Source organism: Antechinus flavipes, chromosome 6, assembly GCF_016432865.1.
Source record: "Antechinus flavipes isolate AdamAnt ecotype Samford, QLD, Australia chromosome 6, AdamAnt_v2, whole genome shotgun sequence".
In the NCBI taxonomy this organism is placed as follows: domain Eukaryota; kingdom Metazoa; phylum Chordata; class Mammalia; order Dasyuromorphia; family Dasyuridae; genus Antechinus; species Antechinus flavipes.
Window position 1 is genome coordinate 209,699,798 of NC_067403.1, and position 22,268 is coordinate 209,722,065.

General features: G+C 36.0%; 1 protein-coding gene across 1 annotated transcript in view; it reads right to left on the reverse strand.

The window, feature by feature from the left end:
• SCUBE2 (signal peptide, CUB domain and EGF like domain containing 2) overlaps positions 1-22,268 on the reverse strand; it is an 86,954-nt gene that overhangs the window by 23,386 nt on the left and 41,300 nt on the right. The window contains exons 14-17 of the mRNA XM_051964964.1: positions 20,157-20,261; positions 18,628-18,783; positions 18,035-18,241; positions 4,264-4,431 (exon numbers count right to left, since the gene is read on the reverse strand). Coding sequence (XP_051820924.1) covers positions 4,264-4,431; positions 18,035-18,241; positions 18,628-18,783; positions 20,157-20,261 — 636 coding nt within the window. The remainder of the gene's footprint in view (positions 1-4,263; positions 4,432-18,034; positions 18,242-18,627; positions 18,784-20,156; positions 20,262-22,268) is intronic.

Genomic DNA, 22,268 nt, shown 5'->3' on the forward strand with positions numbered 1-22,268 from the left:
AAAGAGTCCAGGTGAAAGGTTATGAAAGCCTGAACACTTCCATCTGAGAGATAGAAGTGAGGGACCCAGTGCAGGCAGAATCAATAGCCTTGGCAACTGCCTAAATATGGTGGAGAAGGAAAGGAAGTCAAAGATGAGACAAAGTTGTAAGACTAGGTGTCTGGAAAGATGGAGGTAACCTTGGAAGAAGCAGGGAAGTTCAGATGAAGAGAGATTCGGGGGATGACACAGTGGAAAGAGCACCAGCTCGGCTGGAGTCAGGAGGCCCTGAATTCCTGGACAGGTCATTTAACCCCAATTACTTTGATAAAAAACAAAAACAAAAACAAAAAAAAACATCAGAAGGAGAGTCTGAGGGAAAGATAGAGTTTTATCTATCTATCTATTTAGACCCATGAAGATTCCTATTGGATATACCCATCCAGAAATTGTATATACCCATCCAGAAAATAGTCAGCAAATCAGGAGGTCTCTCACAGCTTTAATCTATAGCTCTAAAAAGAAGAAATACTAAAAGAGAACAATGTATGACAGCATCTATTTCACAGGTTTGTGATAGGCCTATAAAATATCTAGTAAACCATTATATCGATGCTAGCTACCTGGTATATTTAATTTTTAAAAATTCTTCTGTTTTGGTATAGTTGGTCTGCTGGATTTGTGTTATCAAATTCAAAAGAGGCTTTTCAAAATTCTATTCTAAACATGCCGATTTCCCCTTCAAAATTATTCAAGATACTGGAAGTGTTGCATTTTTTAAAAATTATTTATAGCATTTCTGGTGTCTAAGTGAATTTTTATTGCCTTTAGTTGATTCAGTTTTTTTCTTTCCAGATTTAATTAACTCTTAAATTTCTACTTTTATTTTCTTTAATTTGATTTAGGAATGAAGTTATTTCCCTATAATGATTCCATAACACACTGCTGTGTAATTTGGACCTCAGGGTATTATTGACAAAAAGCAGCATGAAGCCCTTGTCTATAATTGCTAAGATCCGTTTTCAGTTTTATAATATGGCATTGGCATATAATAAAAACATTAATTTCTTCAAGCCATTTCATGCCCAATTGTGGTTTGCATGTTTGTTTTTTTTAATCATCATGTGCCCTGAAACACTTTTGAAAGTATCATTTTAGTATCTCTGATTGCATTCTTGTGGTATCAAGACATGGAGGAATGTGCTTACTCTACTGTCCTCTGGTTCCAAATGATCAAATAGGACTAGCTGCGTCTACTTTATGGTCACAGAAGCTAAGATACTAAGCCAATCAATGGTACTTCCAGAGCCTAAATGGCTAATTAGCTCCAAGATTCCTGCCATGCCTTCACAACCAAAAAGTACACTCTATATCATCTCAGCTGGCATTACCTTATTTTGTCATTCTTGCTTCCCTTCCCCACTCTACCTCTATTCTCCATGACTATGGCTTGGGCTCTGAGATGTCTATTACTGTTGTTGTTATTACTAGTATTGGTTTTGGAATGGGCAGAATACACTTGTTAGGAAGGCACTGAAGCCCATGATAGGTGAGAAGACTAGGAAAAGTTAACTGATTTAAAGTATTTCAAATCTACTGGCCTGGGTGAATTATATACCTAAATACTAAAATAACTTGTAGACATGATTGCTGAATCAATGTTGGTAGTCTTAGAATAATCATGTAGTAGAAGATTAGAGAAAATAATAGCAGATAATATTTCTATAGTACCTGATATGTGTCAGTCACGTTGAGAAGAGCCTTACAAATATCTCACTTGATCCTCACAACCACCCTAGGAAGTAAGTGCTATTATCTCCATTTTCCATTTGAGGAAACTGAGACAAAGGTCAAGTGACTTGCCAGGGTCACACAGCTAGCAAGTCTCTGAGGCTAGATTTGAACTCAGTTCTTCCTATTTCTATCCATTCCAGCACATAGCTACCAGCACACTTTTCATAAAAGGGTAAAAAGCATCCACAAACCATGATCCAATGACCTTGATGCTGATTCCCTAATAAAATTCTTTGACAAATGTTTAACAGAGTACTTCGAAGTACTTAGAAAGCATTAATTACTATGAACCAGCATGGATTAACTAAAAAAAAAGTCATACTAAATTTCCTTTTTTGACAAGATTATCAGATTGATAGATCAGGGAAATACCATGCATATAGCAAATCTTGATTTCAGGAAGGCATTTAACAAGGTTTCTTAAAATAGTATTTGAATAAGTAGATAAATGGGATCTAAAGGACAATAAAGTTTAACTGTATAGCTACTGAATAACTATAGCAAAAGTATTGATTAATTGATGTTAAAAGAAGTTTAATTAAGAAATCAAAGTAGACCTTACCTTCATAATCATACAAATTAAAAGATTATAACAAATACAAAAGGTTATAACAAATTTTTCTTAAAAAAAAAAAACTGAGAACAAAGCATAGCCTTTTAAAGATGCTCCAATAAAGTATGAAAATCAAATATAGTTCCTTGATAAAAGAAGTGGTGATTCAAAGGTGAATAGAATAGATGCAAGTTAGCTGAAGTGTATTACTAATGATGACTTGTACAAAGAATTTATGTAAGAAATATCAATGAAGAAATGTACAATTGGAAAAGGAGGTGGGTCAGTCATAGAGTGAGAAGAAGGGATAAGATATGGACAGTCTGAGTGTTTTCATGGAATGTTCAAAAACTTGAAGAAAATCTCCAGCATTTTAAAAAGATCATGCATGAATGATTGACAGGTATCACAGAGGACTAAAAGACATGAATGAATCGAGATCTGTGGCTCCATTGTTAAAATTAACATTCTAATGACAGGATTCATGGAAGATCTTAACAGGCTAGAATCACGGGTTGCATCTAATTAGTTGCATTTTATTATAGATAGATATAAGGTCTTGATGGGTTCAGCCCATATGTGGAATATTAGTGTCAATTTTGGGTGGTATGTTTTAAAAGGCATTACAGGGAGATGACCAGGATGGTGAAGAGACCACAATGACATAAAGAACCATTGGAAAGAAATAAGAATGTTTATCTTGGAGAAGACTTCAGGGGCTCATGGTAGTCTTCAACTGTTTAAAAGTTATCATTTAGAAGGGTGAATTAGATTTTTCTAATTTTAATCTCTAATTTTCAGTATAGTTCCAAAGGACAGAAGTAGGAAACAACAAGTGAACTTGCAAAAAAGGAGAACAGTCATGATAGGAAGAAAAATTTTTCTAACAGAGCTATTCAAAAGTAAAAAAGGGCTCTTCATCACTGGAGACCTTCAAACAAAGGCTGGATGACCCCCCACAATAGGGATACTTGTCCAACTATGAGTCGGACTCCAAGACCATCAGGGTTACTTCCAACTCTGAGATTCTGGAAATTTTTTTAATAGTTCCAATTAACTTTTCTAGGGTAGATCATGGCAATCTGACAAAGCAAGGTATTAGACATGAAAAGGAAAGGAGTAAGGGCCAGAGGGATTTCTATGCATTTTAACATTAAAATGTAACAAAAATCTCATGAAAATTTTTTGAGTCAGAATGTTTATTTTCTCTAACAAGATTATAGCTCAAGGAAAATAAATAAAAAGCATATACCCTATAAAAACCTGATCTAGCTTGGTTTCAGAATCAAATTTTTCTAAGGCATAATTTGAAATTCATTATCAAAGTTTTTAAAAATTAAAACCAGATTTAGAATTTCTAAAAAATGACATTAACTTAAATGCCTCACAATATGGTGATGGCTTAGATCAAACAATTGTATAATTAACACAGTGGAATATCATACAGCAATTAAAAATGACAAACATGTGTTTTATATTTCAGTATCTAAAGATATGTATATGAAAAAACATGCACAAAATAGTCTGAACATAATAATTACAGTGTGTAAAGTCATATGCAAAGATACTAAAATTAGAAAAGAATTGAGAGACATAAATAGAATTTTATCTTCTTTAGAGTTCTTAATGAGTTTTTCTCAATAAATAAGTTAAATCTGTTTCAAACAAAAAGAAATCTAACTCCTTTCTACAGCCTTAAACAAGCATATACTAATCAAATTTTCAATCATTAGGTAATTATATATTTACATCAAATAATGCAATAACACCAGCATTAATAATTTCCTTGTGCCAAGCATTCAATTCAGCTTAATTCAAAGCAATATTTATTTTGGTATATATAATAAGGCTATCATAGCTTCTGTGTAAAAAAAATAGATAACATAAACATCTTTATTAGTTTTAAAGACAAAGGGAAACAATTTAAGCTTCTTTACCTCCACATTCAGACATGTTGCGAGCTCCTAGAGTCTTTGAGCTCCCAGCTTTCTCAATGTTTGGGCATGGTTTACATGTTATTTGTCCTTCCTCATCTTGGTATGTCCCATTTGGACATAAAAGGCACTGCCCTTGTCTTCCATCATACGTTCCAACACTGCAAGAGACTAGAAAAGCAAGGAGGAAAAGTGATCTGGTCAGCAGAGAGCTTGACCACAATCTATACCAATCTAAAAGATGAACAGATAATGCTGGTGGTAACCAGAGCTGGCACTTACACAAACAAAAGTGAAGCTTTCACTCACCAGGTGAATCTGGACTCTGAACTGACTCCATCAGTCTCTTACTATGTAATCTTGGATAAGAAATCACCCCATCTATAAAAACAGGGAGGTGCAACTTCTTGCTTTGAGGGGATGTTGTAAAGATGCAAAGGGGATGGTGGAATTTTATTGTTTCAAACAACAGATTATTGAAAATGAAATCAGTTTCCAAAATGAAACCTGGCTTTCTATCTTGGGCTCATTATCTATGGAAGCATGGAGGTCAGGTATGGGCAGAGGGGATAGAATCAGAACTCCCAAGTTAGAATCATGCCTTGCTGACCTTGAACAAATCATTTAATTCTTCAGTTTTCTGATCGATGAAATGGGGATAATAACAGCACCCACCTCACAGGGTTGTGAGGACCTAATGGTGTTTTACAAACCTTAAAGTTATATATAAATGCTAAGTATTAACAATGTCTATTCAAGAAGTATATATGGAAGGATCAGGCCAACATAATATAATCTGGGCAATAGGCATTCTTTGTCCGCTTGAATCTTCCTTTGTGAATTGTTAGGCTGAACTCTCTTAAATGGTTGTATAACTAAATTAGGAGACTGTATTATTCCAGAACTTGATAGACTCAACCCAATGTCATCCACAAACAGGAATGCCTACAGAATGTCAATAATTAGCCAAGCTTCTTAATTTGATAGCTGTTTTAATGTAACTGGTTTCTTCTATTATTCTATGTATTTTATACTATATATATATATATATATATATATATATATTTAATTTGTTTAAAAATTTATTTTTAAATGTGTTAAGCATTATTCTGACAAGGGATCCAGACTGCCAAAGAGATCCATGCCATCAAAAAGGTTAGGAATGCCTGAGATGCCTAATGCATGCTATAAGCAAATGTTAAGGTACATGTGATTTCACCCATTTGTCACTTGTTTTTTATTTGGCTTATACTGAACATGGGTTTAGTAGACACACTATTGAAAGGATGAGAGTCAAAACCACCCTATCATTCCACAGGGCAGAGAATCTATGGAGAGGAATCTTTACAAGAAACAACAGTAGTGTTGGCCATTCTGTCCTGGTTACAAGCCAGTAGATCAGCAGAAAAGTTATGAAACAGCCAACACAAACACAAAAGGTAAAGTGTGAACCCCAAAAGACCAGAGTCTCAGGGGATCTGCCCACACCCACCTAGCACCGAGAGTGAGTCAGCACTGACCCAGCACAACTGTGGCCTCTCCAAGAGGAAGCCACTGCTTGTAGAGGAAGCTTGGAAAACCTCTCCTGCCCTAAAAGCAGACCTTAACATTTTTCTTTAATGAGTAAAAAAGGACTCTGACAATAGACAGCTTCTATGGTGAAAGAGAAGAACAGATATCAACCCTGAGGTGATTAAAGGCAGATATCTCCACATGAAACCCCAAAAGGCAGTATAACCTGCTCCCACCACACAAGGCTCTCCTAGAAGAAATTTAAAAGGATCCTAAAAGAGAAACTAGAAGAAAAATGGGGAAAGGAAATGAAAAATTTGCAAGAGGGTTTAGAAAAGGCATATAACTCATTAAAATAAATTTGATAAAATGAAAAAAGAAAACAACTCCCAGAAAAACAGAATTTGTGAAACAGAAAAAGAAAATAACTCCTTACAAAACAGAATTTGTGAAATGAAAAAAGTTCCATAGAACAAAAAGACTCATTTAAAAATTCAATTGGACAATTACAAAAAGTAAAAAAAGTACATGAAGAAAACAATTCACTAAAATTCAGAACTGAACAAATGGAAATGAATGACTCAATGAGACAACAAGAATCAGTCAAGCAAAACAAAAAATATTTTAAAAATAGGAAAAAATGTAAAATACATAATTGGGAAAGCAATTGACCTGGAAAATAGATGTAGAAGAGACAATCTAAGCATTATTGAACTCCCTGAAATCCATGATGAAAAAAAGAGCCTAGACACTATTTTTCAGGAAATCATCAAAGAGAACTGTCCCGATGTCATAGAATCAGAAGATAAAATGACCATTGAAAGAATTCATCAAACATCTCCTAAAAGAGCCCCCAAAATTAAAACCCCAAGGAATATTGTGGCTAAATTTGAGAACTATCAGAGCAAGGAAAAAATATTATAAGCAACCAGAAAGAAACAATTCAAATACTTAGGAGCCACAATAAGGATTACTCAGGACCTAATAGCTTCCACTTTAAAAGATCGAAGGGCCTGGAATCTGATATTGCAAAAGGTGAAGGAAGTTGGAATGCAGCCAACAATAAATTACCCTGCTAAACTGAGCATTTTCTTTCAGGATAGAAGATGAACATGCAACGAAACTGGTGAGTTCCATTTATTTTTGATGAAAAAACCAGAGCTAAACAAAAAGTTTGACTTCCAAATATAGAACTCAAGAGAAGCATAAAAAAGGTAAAAAGAAAAAAAAAAACTCTTGAGAACTATTTCTGTTATGGGTATATAGAGAGAATACATGTGTAATCTGATTTTACTGTTATAATATAAAAAAAGAAACTAGAGGTGGAAAGAGGATTGTAACAGAAAAAAAAAGGGGGAAAGTGGTGGTAAAATGAAGGAAATTACATCTCAGGAAGAGGCAAAGAAAACCTATTATAATTGAGGGACAGAAGGGAGGGTGACAAATATTATGTGAATTTTACTCTCATCAGATTTTGCTCAAAAAAAAGAATATCAGATATATTTGGTTTTACCAAGAAACTTCTCTCACCTTATAGAAAAGTGGGAGGGAAAAGCAAAAAGGGAAGGGGTAGGCTAAATGGAAGAGAAAACAAATAGAAGGGGAAAGGTATAAGAAAGGAGGAGGGTTTCTAAAAAGGGAGGATTGCTTGAGGCAAGTAATGCTACTAAGTAAAATACTGGGAAAGAGGGAAAGAAGAAAAGAGAAAAGTATAATTTGGGGTTAATAAGATGGCAGGAAATGCAGAATTAATAGTTTTAACTGTAAATGTGAATGGGATGAACTTTCCCATAAAACATAAGCAGATAGCAGACTGAAATAAAAGTCAGAATCTTGCAATATGTTGTTTACAAGAAACACATTTAAAGCAAAGCAATACATACAGAGTAAAGGTAAAAGACTGGAGCAGAATCTACTATGCTTCAAGTGAAGTAAAAAAGCAGGGGTAGCCATCCTGATCTCAGATCAAGCAAAAGCAAAAATTGATCTAATTAAAAGAGATAAGAAAGGAAATTAATTATCTTGCTAAAGGGTACCATATATATTGAAACAATATCAATATTAAAAATATATGCACCAACTGGTGTAGCATCTAAATTTCTAAAGGAGAAGTTAAGATAGTTGGAAGAAGAAATAAATAGTAAAACTATAATAGTGGGAGATCTCAACCTTGCTCTCTCAGAACTAGATAAATCAAATCACAAAACAGATAAGAAAGAAGTTAGTGAGGTAAATAGATACTAGAAAAGCTAGATATGATAGATCTTTGGAGAAAACTGAATGGAGATAGAAAGGAGTATACTTTATTCTCGGCAGTTCATTCAAAATCAAATGCAGAAAGGCAGAAATAGTAAATGCATTTTTTTCAGATCACGATGCAATAAAAATTATTCAATAAAAGGCTAAGGGAAGATAGACCAAAAAGAAATTGGAAACTAAATAATCTTATCCTAAAGAATGAATGGGTGAAACAGTAAATCATAGACACAATCAATAATTTCATCCAAGAGAATAACAACGAGACGACATACCAAAATTTGTGGGATGCAGCCAAAGCAAAGCAAAGGGGAAATTTTATATCTCTAGATGCTTACTTGCATAAAATAGAGAAAGAAAAAATTAATGAATTGGGCTTGCAACTAAAAAAGCTAGAAAAAGAACAAATTAAAAACCCCCAAATACCAAACTTGAAATTCTAAGAATAAAAGATCAATAAAATTGAAACTAACAAAACTATTGAATTAATAAATAAAACTAAGAGTTGGTTTTATGAAAAAACCAATAAATTAGATAAACCTTTAGTTAATTTGATTAGAAAAAAGAAAGAGGAAAATCAAATTGTTAGTCTCAAAAATGAAAAGGGAGAACTATCCACCAATGGAGAGGAAATCAGAGCAATTATTAGGAGTTACTTTGCCCAACTTAATGCCAATAAATTTGACAACCTAAGTGAAATGGAGGAATACCTACAAAAATATAGATTGCCCAGATTAAAAGAAGAGGAAATAAATTACTTAAATAGTCCCGTTTTAGAAAAAAGAAATAGAACAAGTTATTAATCAACTCCCTAAAAAAAATCTCTAGGACCAGATGGATTTACATGTGAATTCTACCAAACATTTAAAGAATAATTAACTCCAATACTATATAAACTATTTGAAAAAATAAGGAATGAAGGACTCCTACCAAATTCCTTTTATGACACAGACATGGTACTGATATCTAAACCAGGTGGGATGAAAACAGAGAAAGAAAATTATAGACCAATCTCCCTAATGAATATTTATGCAAAAATCTTAAATAAAATATTAGCAAAAAGATTACAAAAATCATCCCCAGAATAATACACCACAACCAAGTAGGATTTATGCCAGAAATGCAGGGCTGGTTCAATATTAGGAAAACTATTAGCATAATTGACTATATCAATAACCAAATTAACAAAAACCATATGATTATCTCAATAGATGCAGAAAAAGCTTTTGATAAAATCCAACACACATTCCTAATAAATACTCTAGAGAGTATAGGAATAAATGGACTTTTCCTTAAAACAGTCAGTAGCATCTATTTAAAACCATGAGCAAGCATCATATGTAATGGGGATAAACTGGAACCATTCCCAATCAGATCAGGAGTGAAACAAGGTTGCCTACTATCACCATTACTATTCAATATTGTATTAAAAATGCTGGTTTTGGCAATAAGAGAAGAAAAAGAGATTAAAGGAATTAAAGTAGGTAATGAGGAAACCAAATTATCCCTCTTTGCAGATGATGATGGTACACTTAGAGAATCTTAACAGAATCAACTAAAAAAACTATTAGAAATAATCCACAACTTTAGCAAAGTTGCAGGATACAAAATGAGGATCAATTCTGATGAAAGTGGATATCTTAGATAAAGAGAAGATCCAATTCAGTTCCAATTGATCAAAGACAGACAGAATCAGCTACATTCAGAAAAGGAACACTGGGAAATGAATTTGGACTATTTACATCTTTGTTTTTCTTCCCAGGTTATTTTTACCTTCTGAATTTGATTTTTCTTGTACAACAAGAGAACCATAGGGATCTGGACACATATAGTGTATCTAGAATATACTTTAACATGTTTAACATATATGGGACTGCCTGCCATCTAGGGGAGAAGGTGGAGGGAGGGAAGGGAAAAGTTGGAACAAAAGTGAGTGCAAGGGGAAATGTTGTAAAAAATCACCCATGCATATGTTCTGTCAATAAAAAGCTATAATTTAAAAAAAAGAAATCTGACCTTTTCAATAACCCTCTTCTTCTTCCCCCTTAAAAAAAGAGATGGGTGAGTTACCTCTTAACAATATGCACTCTTTTAAGATTGAGCTCACTGTCCTTCAAACTCTATATGCTTATAATGTATTGTAGACTTGAGGGGGGCCATTTTATACCAATTATTATCTTATTACTTTAAATATCTCTTTCTAAAAGCTATGAACATGATCCTCAACTGACAGTCCTGAAAGAAAGTATACTGGTAGGGCTTGAGCTGACAGCATTAGAAAATTACCCCCAACTTGTCAGAGGTTCCTCTGAATCTCTGCAGGGGAAACAGAGCTTTTCCTCAGGCCTTGACACTTCTCTGTGAGAAGGAAGAATTTTATAAAGATGTTTTATATTTATTTATAGATGTATTTATACATATTTATTATGTTATTATATATTTTATATAAAGAGTTAATACAGGCTATCCTAGCATGACTCATGGGCAGCAGGTGACATAAGGGACAGAGCACTAGGCCTGGAGGCAGTGAAACTCCTCTCCCTGAGTTCAAATACAGCCTCAGATACTTCCTGGCTGCATGACCCTAGGCAAATCACTTCATCTGTTTGCCTCAATTTCTTCAACTATAAAATGAACTGGAGAAGGAAGTGGTGAATCTCTCCACTATTTCTGCCAAGAAAACTTCAAAAGGGGTCACAATGCGTCAGACACACTAAAAAAGCAACTAAACAACAAACCCACATCAACACAAATAATAATGTACATCTCTATCAACCACAACTATAAAAGGGGCCCAGAACCAAGACCAAAGCAACAGGTATCATGATCTCCTACAGGATCCAGTCTTTTTCTTCTTCCTCTGACTCTGACCAAATGCCTTGCACTCCTTTGACCCTAAGTTAGTGGTTAGTCTCTGACTTCACCAAACTGTTACTGTATCATTCCTTTAAATCCTCCTCTCACTTAAGAAACAGCTGGACACCACCTTTTGTCAGCTGGCTGCACATGGAGAAAGAGCATCAGAGAATACCTAACAAAGTGTCTGGACTTCACGTCTTTTACCAAACTAACTCAGGTAAGTCAGAAAGAGTAAGTTACCTACCTTGGGCATACAGCAAGTTATAAAGTTATTAACGGTATCAGAATGGTTTCAAGAATTACACCGATGACAACTTTGGGACAAATTAATCAACGTGGTTCACTTTTATCACTGCACAACTGGCAGAAAACAGATCTTACAGCTATCTCCATGAAGAGCCTATGGATTTGCCTGAAAGTGAGTTGCACATATTTGTGTGTGTAAATTCATTCTTTGGAGTCATTTAAGGCACTGGAAGCCCTTTAAAGAGTTCCTTTTTGGAGAGGTGAGAGTTTTCTTGTAACATCCTAGATCTCATTGTTTATTAAAGGACTAGAAAGATCGGAAAGGCACCATTGGTTCAATGAGGTTAGGTAAGGAAGGAGCAAAGTTTGTTTTTATTCTCCATGAAAGTCCTATTTCATATAAACAGTTAGGAAATTACTATTTTTTCTTAAAAGAGTAACTTCCATAGAAAAAGTTCACGTCACATTCCTTTTGTTTACCTTCCAAATAACATGAGGAGCAAGCTAAGATTTGGTTCTTTCAACATGGTCTCCCCATCAAGAACAACTTGGAGATAACTGTTTCCAAATCTGTAGAAGATCCAGCCCAAACAGAAAAACTCAGAAATTCCAGTTGATTTTCTTTTCTCCTTTAGCAGCCTGATTGTTGTGAGCTCACCAAACAAAAGAGTCAATTGCCTTGGTACACTTCATCTTTGCAACCCCAGCCTTTGTGTGCCTTCAGTGACCATTAAAATCCCATTCTCAAATCTCACACAGCTGTTTTTGGTCCCCTTTAAAATAAAATACGAGAAAGCTTTTCTGATGCAAAAGGCGAGAGGCCAGCAGGGGCCAGGATTAATAGCTACAAAGAGGTTTAAGGGCTCTTGTCTCTCCTTTCAGTCCCTTCCTCTTTGAGAAGTTGATGCTGTGGACAAATACTATGGTATCTCTGTAGCTAAGAAGGTGAACCTAATAAAAGGGGTCAGTTTCCAGCATCTAACTATTTTCTTAAGAATCATGCCTTGACTTTAGGAGGAAAGTCACAAACCGCCAATGCAAATGGATTGCCATGGTGTCCTTGGAGTTATCACATTTTAACAGTTCAGGAACTGAGGTCACTCCAAGCAGCAAAATGTCCAAAGGATTTATGTATTCTTCTATTTCTGTGAAAGTCCCTGGTTAATCATGGAGACGGCAGGATCTCTCTCACCATAGGATTTATTTGAAGGCTCTGTACAGATTTTTTGTTTTGTTAAACATTGTTTAACGTAAGAAAGCATTAAAGTAGAATTTGCCACTTGAAAATATTACTCCTAACTGGGTCAGTGAAAAAAGACAGGAGTTTCATAGTTGGTGCCCTAAAATAAACCTTTCATTCTCTTCCACTAACCCTGTGGCTTAGAAATGAGAAAAACTTCTTGGACTCATTTACTTTTTCAAACTCCCATATTCTAAATTGTACTTTTCAAATACCTCCCTCCTCTAAAACTATTCTTTTCAATATACTGCTTTTTAATTTAACTGAACTTTTAAAACATTTAAGAAAAAATCTATTTTTCCTCCCCTCCCTTTAAGAAAAAAAAAAAACAAAACAAAAAGTAAACAAAATTCCTGTAACAAATGTGAAAATAAATTCAGTGCAGCCCCATCCAAAATTATGTGTCTCATTCCACACACTGAGTTCATCAGCTTTTTGTTAGGTAGTCCTTCTTATATATTGTCCAAGGAACAGCCTTTTATTTCAATTATATGGCTTATTATGAGGAAAATACTATTCACTCAAAGGCTAACTTGATATTATTAACCAACTATCATCAATGCATGTAAAATCTGATTGCAATGTTTTAGAAAAGTATCAGAGTTTATCTATCTACTGCTTTGTTATCAATAAAGGAGCCTTTTTAAAAATATATTATTTGCAGAAAAAATAGAAGAATCAGTCCAGAATAATGAAAAGGAAATTGGATTGAGAGCCAAGAGACCTTGGTTTTATTCATGATTCTGTAGCTTAACACTATGTGACTGAGCAAGTCCCAGTGCCTTTCTATGGCCCAGATCTCATAATTATGACATGTGATGACTTATAGGATTCCATTCCAGCAACTCCCTCATTTCAGGTACAACGGAAGGTCACATGCAAAAGGTAAATCCTTCAAGGACATGAGAACAAAATAAATAAAGGAGCAAAAGCAAGGGAATCGCTATTTAAAAAAAAAAAAAAAAACAAACTACACTCCTAACTTTCCTTGATCTCTCAGGCTTTTAATACTGATTCTCTTTTCTTTTTTTTTTTCTTTCCTTGACTTTTCTATCAGGCTTCCTTTCAAGATTCCTGCTTTTCTCCTGGTTTTTTTTTTTTTTTTTCTGTTTCTCCTGCTTTTTTGGTTAATATTTCCTGGATATTTTCTCCAGGTTATACACATTTAATTTGATTAATTAACAATGCATTTGTTTGGTCTGAGTCTGTGGGTTCACTGAAGAAGAAATAGGGTCTGGATTTATTCTTCCACATCATACCGCCATCCCTTGATTGACTCTAGCCTCTGATTGGTCCTGGTGTTCTTAGTACAAGAATTCCTTATTTTCTCTCAAGTAATTACTAGACTACCATCCTGCACTGTTCAGTGTTGCTTAGAAACTCTTCTTCAAAAAGCGTGGTTTACTGACTCAGCGTTATCCCATAAACTTCTCTTCTTAGAGAGGCTTAGTCCTGAAAATCCCAACCCTTGTTTAAAAACAAATTTGTTTAGAAATAAACTCATTCACAGTCAGCCCATTCTGCCACAAGCTCTAGCTGGGGCCACATGGTTCCTGGGCAAGGTCTCACAGAAGCACAGGGAACCGAATCTGCTGCTTTTCCCTACACGCACTCTTTCTATGATCCCATCTATTCTTTATTTTAAAGGCAAGGCCAAGATCACAGGTCAGATACATGATTAGATATAACTCAATCTTTTTCAAATATAGTGTTAATGGGGATGTTTCTACCTTGTACACGAGAATGATTCATGTCTATATACCTGAGGCATATTTAATACTAGAAGAAAGCCATTTGGGGACAGCAACAAAAATGTAGGATGATGTCTAGGTGCATAATTATTATTACAGTTTAGTTGGGAAGACAAGATCTTTGTATGCTAAACTACTGGAAAATAATTTCAAGACAACATAAAGCTACATGATCTTTGGAAAATATCATAGCTTGATCTTATTGATTTAAGGAATGCTTTATATCAGTCATATTAAGAATTCAGCTGTTATCACCCAGAATGTCAAGTATTTTTTTCTTCAATAACAACTTTATATAGTCATATTAAAAGCACATGATTGTTTTAAAATTAAAATTTGCTCTTGCACCATGCATATGCACTCGAACACATATACACACACAAACAAACATACACACTTCCTCTTCCCTCAGCCCAAAGTTCCTTCCTCTTGCAGCCACCAAAAACCATGTCTTAAATCTAAAAGAAAAAAATAATTGATCTAATCATCCTCTCAGATTTTATCCAATCTTTAGGTTTAATGTTTACATAACATCCGCAGAAATCAGATCATACAAATCATTCTTGTTTTTATGAATCCCATCAAACTAAGTAAATAAAGAACAGTAAATATCTTTAAGTTACAGTCACTTTTGCCCATAATTTATAAACCTAAATGTCTATGAACAGTTTCTCTTAAAACCAAAGGACCCGCCCAATTACATTGCAAATATGTGAGGTAAACAGGAAAAGTGTCAACTGCTTTCTAATGTATCTGACCCTTACCCGGAGACTCCCTCTCTCTGACAATTCCTCCCCCTTAATGCCTGAATCAGCACAAAAGCCAACTCAGCACAAGGTGAAGACATGTAACCATTAATTCCTTGTGATTTTCTTCTTGGTATAAAATCTTTAAAGCTGAAATCAGGGCAATAGAGCCCCAAAAGGGTCCCTAAATCCTTCTATGGCAAGAAGAGTTACTGGGGAAAAGTCACTGTGCCTCATTAAGAACCAAACAAAACAAACCTCACCTAATTTAGTTTGACAAGCATTTTAAAGACACATTCATTCACCACAGGCAGCTACATATAAAATACACTGTGTAACCTGAATAAGCTGTCATGGTCATTAGGCCTCTCTTAAGATAACATCTGACCCTTATCCTCAGACCTTTGTACTTGAGCAACTTATACCAGGCAGTATTATGGCAACATTCTCATTAGGATTTGGTCTACAGAGCCAGAGAAAATCAGTTTTCCTTGAGTTTCTGTCACAGAAACTCACTGACTAATGTACAAAGTTATCTAAAAGCCAGCTAACAAAGGTGGGTGGAGAAAAGTCTGACCCTTATAGATCTGATGGATCTGGCTTGTTTGTACCATCCAATTTTATAAACAGAATCCTAGAAAGTAGAAAGAAACTACCTTGTAGACTGTTGGGAGGACACTTTGTAAGTTACAAAGTACAATGTAAATAAGAACTAATATTTTTAGACAAAGAGAGAGAATCTTTTTTTATGTCTAGGAAATAGTCAAAGCTAGTATTAAGAGAGAGGAAAATATTAACCAATTTTATTTTTTGTTTAAGAAAGACAATTGGTATGATGTAGGAATATTTGAGAATTTTCTAAGCAAACAAAGAGAGTTGCTTTCCATTCTATTTTGGAAAAGTATATGCAATGAATCACAATACTAACCAAATCTCCAGAGCCAGCATCTCCACAGCTGGGGCTATTCCTAAAGACACTATAAAAAGAAAAAATAATCTATCTGTCCTTAAAGTATTTGTACCTATTCTATTAGTATTAGTAAAAATCTGCCAAGAGACTGTATCAGGTTATATACCTCAAGGAGCATGTATAGAGAATGGAGCTACAGTGGCAGGCAGGGTCCCTTTTCCTCCACTCCAGGGAAGCTGAAAATGATGAACCTTAAAGTGGGAATAACTCCACCCACAGTCGCTCCTTATGTCAGATCTCCAAAATAGCAAGAATTCTCTAGACTTCCTGTGAAGGGTGAGGAAGGGGGCTGCCCCACTCCCTAAGCCTGGCATTCACACACATAGTGCAGGAGCTTGCTGGGCAAGCCTCAGCCTGGGCCTTGCCTTTTTTGGGTTTCCTTCCCTGACTGGAAGGGATGAAACAGTGGTCCTGACTTATGTGTCCAACTTTACAAGCAGTCTTATAAATTCTAAAGGTCAGAAGTTTCTAGGTTTCTCAACTGGAGATTGCTGCCCTAGGGAGCGTGCCCTCTAGGTCTACAAGAGTTCTTCTGGAGAAGTCCACCCAAAGGAAGACAAGCTAAAGCCCGGCCTGGCTTGCCAGAGGACAGGGACCTGGACAGTACAGAGCCAGGGTTAATGCACAATGCCAGTGGGCAGCCCTGATCATCTTCCAGAAGCATGTAAAGGAAGTTTCAACTATTGCTGGATCAGCTTTTCTGTCCATGTGCACTTCTGGCTCTAAGGCAGGTTAGCATTTCTTTTGTATTTAAAAAAACCCTTCAGATGACTGATGTACACTGTACATCTGAGTACTTCTCTACTCCCTCATTTGCTTTAAATCAAGGGCTCTGGGTGGGATAAAAAGTCAGAATTTGAGAAGAGAGAACTTCTGCATCCTGTTAAGAAGTACTATGATTCTCATATGTTTCTCTCTTCAACAACCACTTCAAGGACTTTTGTAATCCTTAGGTTCCTCTGAATTTGGATCTATAGTACTATATACTTTAGTCAATTAACATTTATTAAGCACCTATTATGTCAGGCTTTGTACAAAGTACTGGAGCATAAATTCAAGCAAAAAGAAAACAGTGCTTGCCCTCAAGGAGTTTACATTTGAAAGAGAGGAAAATGACAGAAGGAAAGCTGAAAAACAAGGGTGAAGGAGGGAGAATGTAGGTACTGAGGGACACAGTGACTAAGTTTGGAAAAGGGGCTGGTTTGAGCTGTTATGCCACTGTTCTCTTTAACTGTCCTGACTCAGTTTCCCTGTATGAGTTTCCTTTGTCTCAGTTTCCTTAACTGGTCTTTCTCAATCTTTTTAGTTGTAAATCCTCCTCTGACCCAATAAGACTGAGGATTATTTGCTCTAAGGTTATAAATTAGCAAAATAAACAAGAGAGTAGACCTCCTGACTCTTTTGTGTCCTCAAGAATTTATAATATCCCTCTAAAATATTCCAAGATACCTAATTGATATCTTTACCTCTTTGTATTCAGGCAATGTCTCTGGCTTTTTAGGATTTATGGCCTCCCCCATCCTGATAGAAGCTTTCCCTCCTTTTCCTCTTCTTTGTCTCCAAAAGGTACTTAAAGATTTGAGATTCTCCCATTCAGTACTGGATAGTTCGAGAGGAAAGTCCTGTCCAGTCAATCTTATTCTCCCATTAATAAAATATTTAAAACTCTCTAATCTCTCTCCAGCCTCAGTTTCTCCGGCATTACAGGTCTAGTCTGGGTCCTTTCCCAGAAAGGAGGTTCCAGGAAGAACTTATATAATAATTAGAAGATCTCCCACTGCAAGTTCTTCTCAGCACTTCCCATTTTGGGGAGTGGCTCCAAACAAACTCCGCCCCTCCCACCTTATTTCCTGAAATACCCACCACACTTCCTGATTCCACTCCTGTCTTCCGGTGGTAAATTATTATTATTATTATATGAGTGTTTGGTCAACAGTTACAAGTTGTTCTATGAGGAAATCAAGGTGTACATAGTTCTATCTTTTAAGGATAAGGTATAGGAATACAATCCTCTTCCCCCTTGGCCCAGTGTATTATAAACAGAGCTAAATTCCACTCACACAAGGGAAGATGCTCACCTTTGCTCTCTTCTACTATATCTGATATTCATTAGTGACTCACTTTTCTACTTGCAGAGATAAACATTTCATGGATGGGTTACATAACAAAGAAGGCTCCTAACCAGGCCACTCACCACATTTGCCCTTTCTGTGTTCTTGTCCCAAGCCACAGGAATCTGCCAGGTGTTCAGATACTCTGGGGGACTTTTTTGCCACTTCAAAATCCATTCCTGACAAACGAAGATGGAACTGCTCACGGTGAACTGTTTTCCGAAGTGTGCGGATAGCTTTACGTAATTTCTTCTCTGTCTTCTTCAGGACACAGCTCAGATCACAAGATGCTATAAAATCAAGAGACAGGGAGCAACATGGAAAGGGTATGTAAGAGCCATAACATCAGGCAGCATCCAGTTTGAAATGCCAATACAAGCCAACATCCCAAACCACAATGATAGATGGGGATGGGGGAAAGGTCTTAATTATGGGAAAGTGGTATCAGCAGATTAGGCAGCATTCAAATGGATTTGGCAATCACAAAATGTCATCTTTAGGTTCTTGTAAGGAAGGCAAAATCTTACTTTCAAACCAATTCAATGTAGCTTAAAGGCAAAAAATAAAAAATAAAAAATAGGAGATACTTCATTATTTTTATTTTTTGTAAAGAAGGATGAAAAGTGAAGAAAGAAGGAACAAGCCTTGATTGCACCTGGGGAAACTTCAAACCAACCTGTCACCTCCTGTTGGTTTGCTTCGAGCTCAAAGTCAACACTGATAAATATTTCTTTAGTTGAGGCTGGTCTGCCAAAGGCTCCAGGGACTTGCTTGCCAGAGCCACATGTAAGATTTACATAGTGGAAGCCCTCTTTTACTGAGCTGTACTTCTCTGTGTGGAAAGAAAAAAAAACAGAAATATAAGAAGCCAAATTCTAGCAGAATCAACAGAACATATACTATGGTGCCAATAAACATTTTGTTATGAAAGCATTTAAGGAATCAAATGATAAAATCCAGACATTATGATATTACAATACACATAAATGTTTTGCTCTTTTAAAAAGCCAGAACCTCTTGGATCAGATCACCTTAAAATGGATTCATCCTCCTGAGATGACATTCCATTGACCAAAAAAAAAAAAAAAAAAACTTTTTTTTTACTGATCAGAAATCTAAGTATGAAAACAGTACCAATGTTCCTCTAGAATAACTGCTGATTACCTGGGGTTTAGCTTGTGTTACCACAACTGGATTGTGTGCAAATGATAACTTACATTTCATGTGTTTTGAAGTTATCAAAATGCCTTTTTCACCACTCTGTCAAATAGGCAGTGAAAGTATTATTATTCCCATGTTATTGATGAGGAAATGAAGACCCAGGGAAGTTTAGTGACTTGCTTAAATTCATAAACTGACAAATGGTGCTACCAGGATCTGTACCATAGACCTCCAACCCCCCACTCCAGGGCCTTTGAGTCCTACTTGTCTTGCTGTTTCCACCCTTGTGATCCCCAAAGTTCTTGTCTCGTATGAAGCTGCACATGTGAACTGAGGAAGGGAGGTAGCTAGCTGGTCTGATCCAGGTCAAAGCCAGGGCCTGGAGAACATTCTCTCTCCAAGGAAGAGAAACAACTAGAGAACCACACACAGTATTCTTCCTCAATTCTTTTTCTTTTTATTCCAAATCCTGCTTTATTTACTCATATTTCTGAGGTATCACTAAAGTTACAAGTCATCAGAATATTTTATACTTATACTTATTGAACTCATTATATCATATAATAATCATGTAATATCTATAATATAATATGTATATATAATATGTATATATATTGAACTTTTCAGTACAAGGATGCTCCATACTTCACAGACCATATGGCAAGAGTCTCCTAAAAATCAGCCTATTATTAGAGATAGAAGATTGAAGAAAGTAACAAAGATCCCTACAAAACTGCCCTTAAAAATGGAAAATGTATGGATACAATAAAACAGACTGTCCCAAAAGTCTCAGTGCAGTTTTAATAGCTTTAAGTGAATTCATGCTTAAAACTACACTGAGACTTTTAGGATAGTTTTATACCCTTACCTTTGTGAAAAGAACACCTGGAGAAATTAAGATCTGATCCAAAATGTCCTCATTCATTTAGACACTATCCTTAAACCAAGGTCTCTTCAGATGAACCTTTTGCTATCTCTAAGTCTCCAGTTTAATTTCCCCAACGTGCAGATGAGCTGCTCTATGGAGACACACCCATTCAATACCTGATATCATTCCTGGCAGGTCTTCTGGAAGCAGCTCCGCCTTTTTCAAGCTACATTTGCCTTCATTTAGCCTAAAGGTGACACTGGTCCTAACAGTGGCGACATCTTCAAAAAGAAATAGTGAGAGACATTACCTTTGGAGACAATACCAGATAATACTGAGTCTTCCATCGGCAAGGAAACCTTACACATTTTAACACTTTCCAAACTCCAGATTTCTGTATTTGCTGTCTTAACCATAGCCTGAGAAAAATCTAAACCTCTTAGTTGTTGATTTACCCCAAACTGAATTATTAGATACCAGAATCCTGTTTATAGAGTCCAAAAAAAAAAAAAAAGTCTGCTTATAAAATTCTATGTATCTCTCCACTTAAAAAAAATTCAAAATAAATTGTTTCTTGGGGAAATGTGCTTTATGGGGAAATGTCTACTGGGATGAAATAAATGCATCAATAAATTTTTAAAAGAAAGAAAGATAATCCAAAGTTCAAATGTGACAGAAAAAGTATTGGAAAAGCTACAAGTGAGAAAAGTATCTTATGCAATATTCTGAAAGGTCAGGATTTCTTCACAATCGAAATTAGAACAGGGTCTGTAGAAGTCAGCAGGACTTCTCTGACATTAAAAAAAAAAAAAAAAAAAAAGAACACTCTAAAGACAAACCTTCTGGAAAGACACTCATAAGCCACTCCTTTGCAGACCAACTGTAAAGTGTAGATTTATGTGCACAAGATGCCACAGCCATTGCCTTCCTGTAGATTTAGCACAGAAAAGGAAGATGGCTTCATAATATAAAAAGAAGGCTGATATTGCTGAGACCAAATGTCCTGAACTCAGTCTCCCTCCAAGGGCAGGGGCAGATGGCTAGGTTGCCTCTAGTTCCCAATGGTCATGCTCTGGGAAAGGGGAAGGTTTGAGGCAAACTTCCTGCGCTGCTGAGATGTGTCTCCAAGGCCCAGATGCTATTTAAGTTACACCGACAGCTTTGCAGACACAGTTACCTGCCCCCACAAGAGCTCTTGTGCAATATGGGGAGCAAGGGACAATTGTTCTCATGACTTCTCAGGTTATAAAGACTTAGAAGTACATGCCCAAGTTGATAGTCAATCAATCAGCAGGTACCGATTAAGCCCCCCCATGTGCCAGGCACTGGGCGAGGGGCCAAGGATACACAGGCTAAAATAAAATACCTTTGACTTCAAGAAGTTTACATTGAAAGGGGAGGGAGGCATCATGTGCACATAAGCATGTCTAAAATAACTGCAATGTGATTCCAGAGGGAGGCATTTGGGCCAGAAGAGCCTCTGTGTAAGAACTGATGTTTGAGTTGTGCTTTAAAGGAAGCAGAATGGAGGAGGAAGTACATTCCAGCAGGAGAGAATGCCTTGCAAAGGCATGGTGAGGGGGCATGAGAAGGTCATGAATAAGGAAGAACACAAAGGTCAGCTTGGCTGGACCACAGATTGCATGGGGAGGAGTGATGGATAAGGCTGGAAGGGTAGGGTGGAGCCATATGGCAAAGACTTTAAAAGCCAAACAGTGTCTGGGAAATTCCATTCTTCTCTGTCTCCTTCTGAGCTGTGCCAATTTTCATGAGCCCCTGCATGTGCAAGGGCTCACATGTTTCTTGTGGTCCTACCAATTTCTCTGGGGGTTGTGGGAAGTCCTGATCACTCACTGCAGATTTCTGTTGTCAGCTGTTACTTCACATAATAATCCAGAAAAGTTCAGGAATGTTGTGGATTAAGAGCAGTTAGTATCTCTGGGCTCAGTAAGTTCCAAGGTCATGGGCAGGTAAAAATTACAAAATGCTCTTTGTGTGCAGGAAAGCTTCTATGGGTAAAAAAAAGTCCTGAATTTATATAATGCTCTAACTACAGTATGTTTATATATATTATGTCAATTGATCATCATGGCAAATCTATGAAGTAAACAGGAAAAGAATTATTAATCCTGAATTTATATAACACTCTATGACTTACAATATATTTATATATATTATGTCAACTGATCATCATGGCAAGTCTATAAAGTAGACAGGAAAAGGATTATTGTTATTGTTGTTCTCATTTACAGATAAAATGTGGTCAACTCTCAACAACATGACCCACT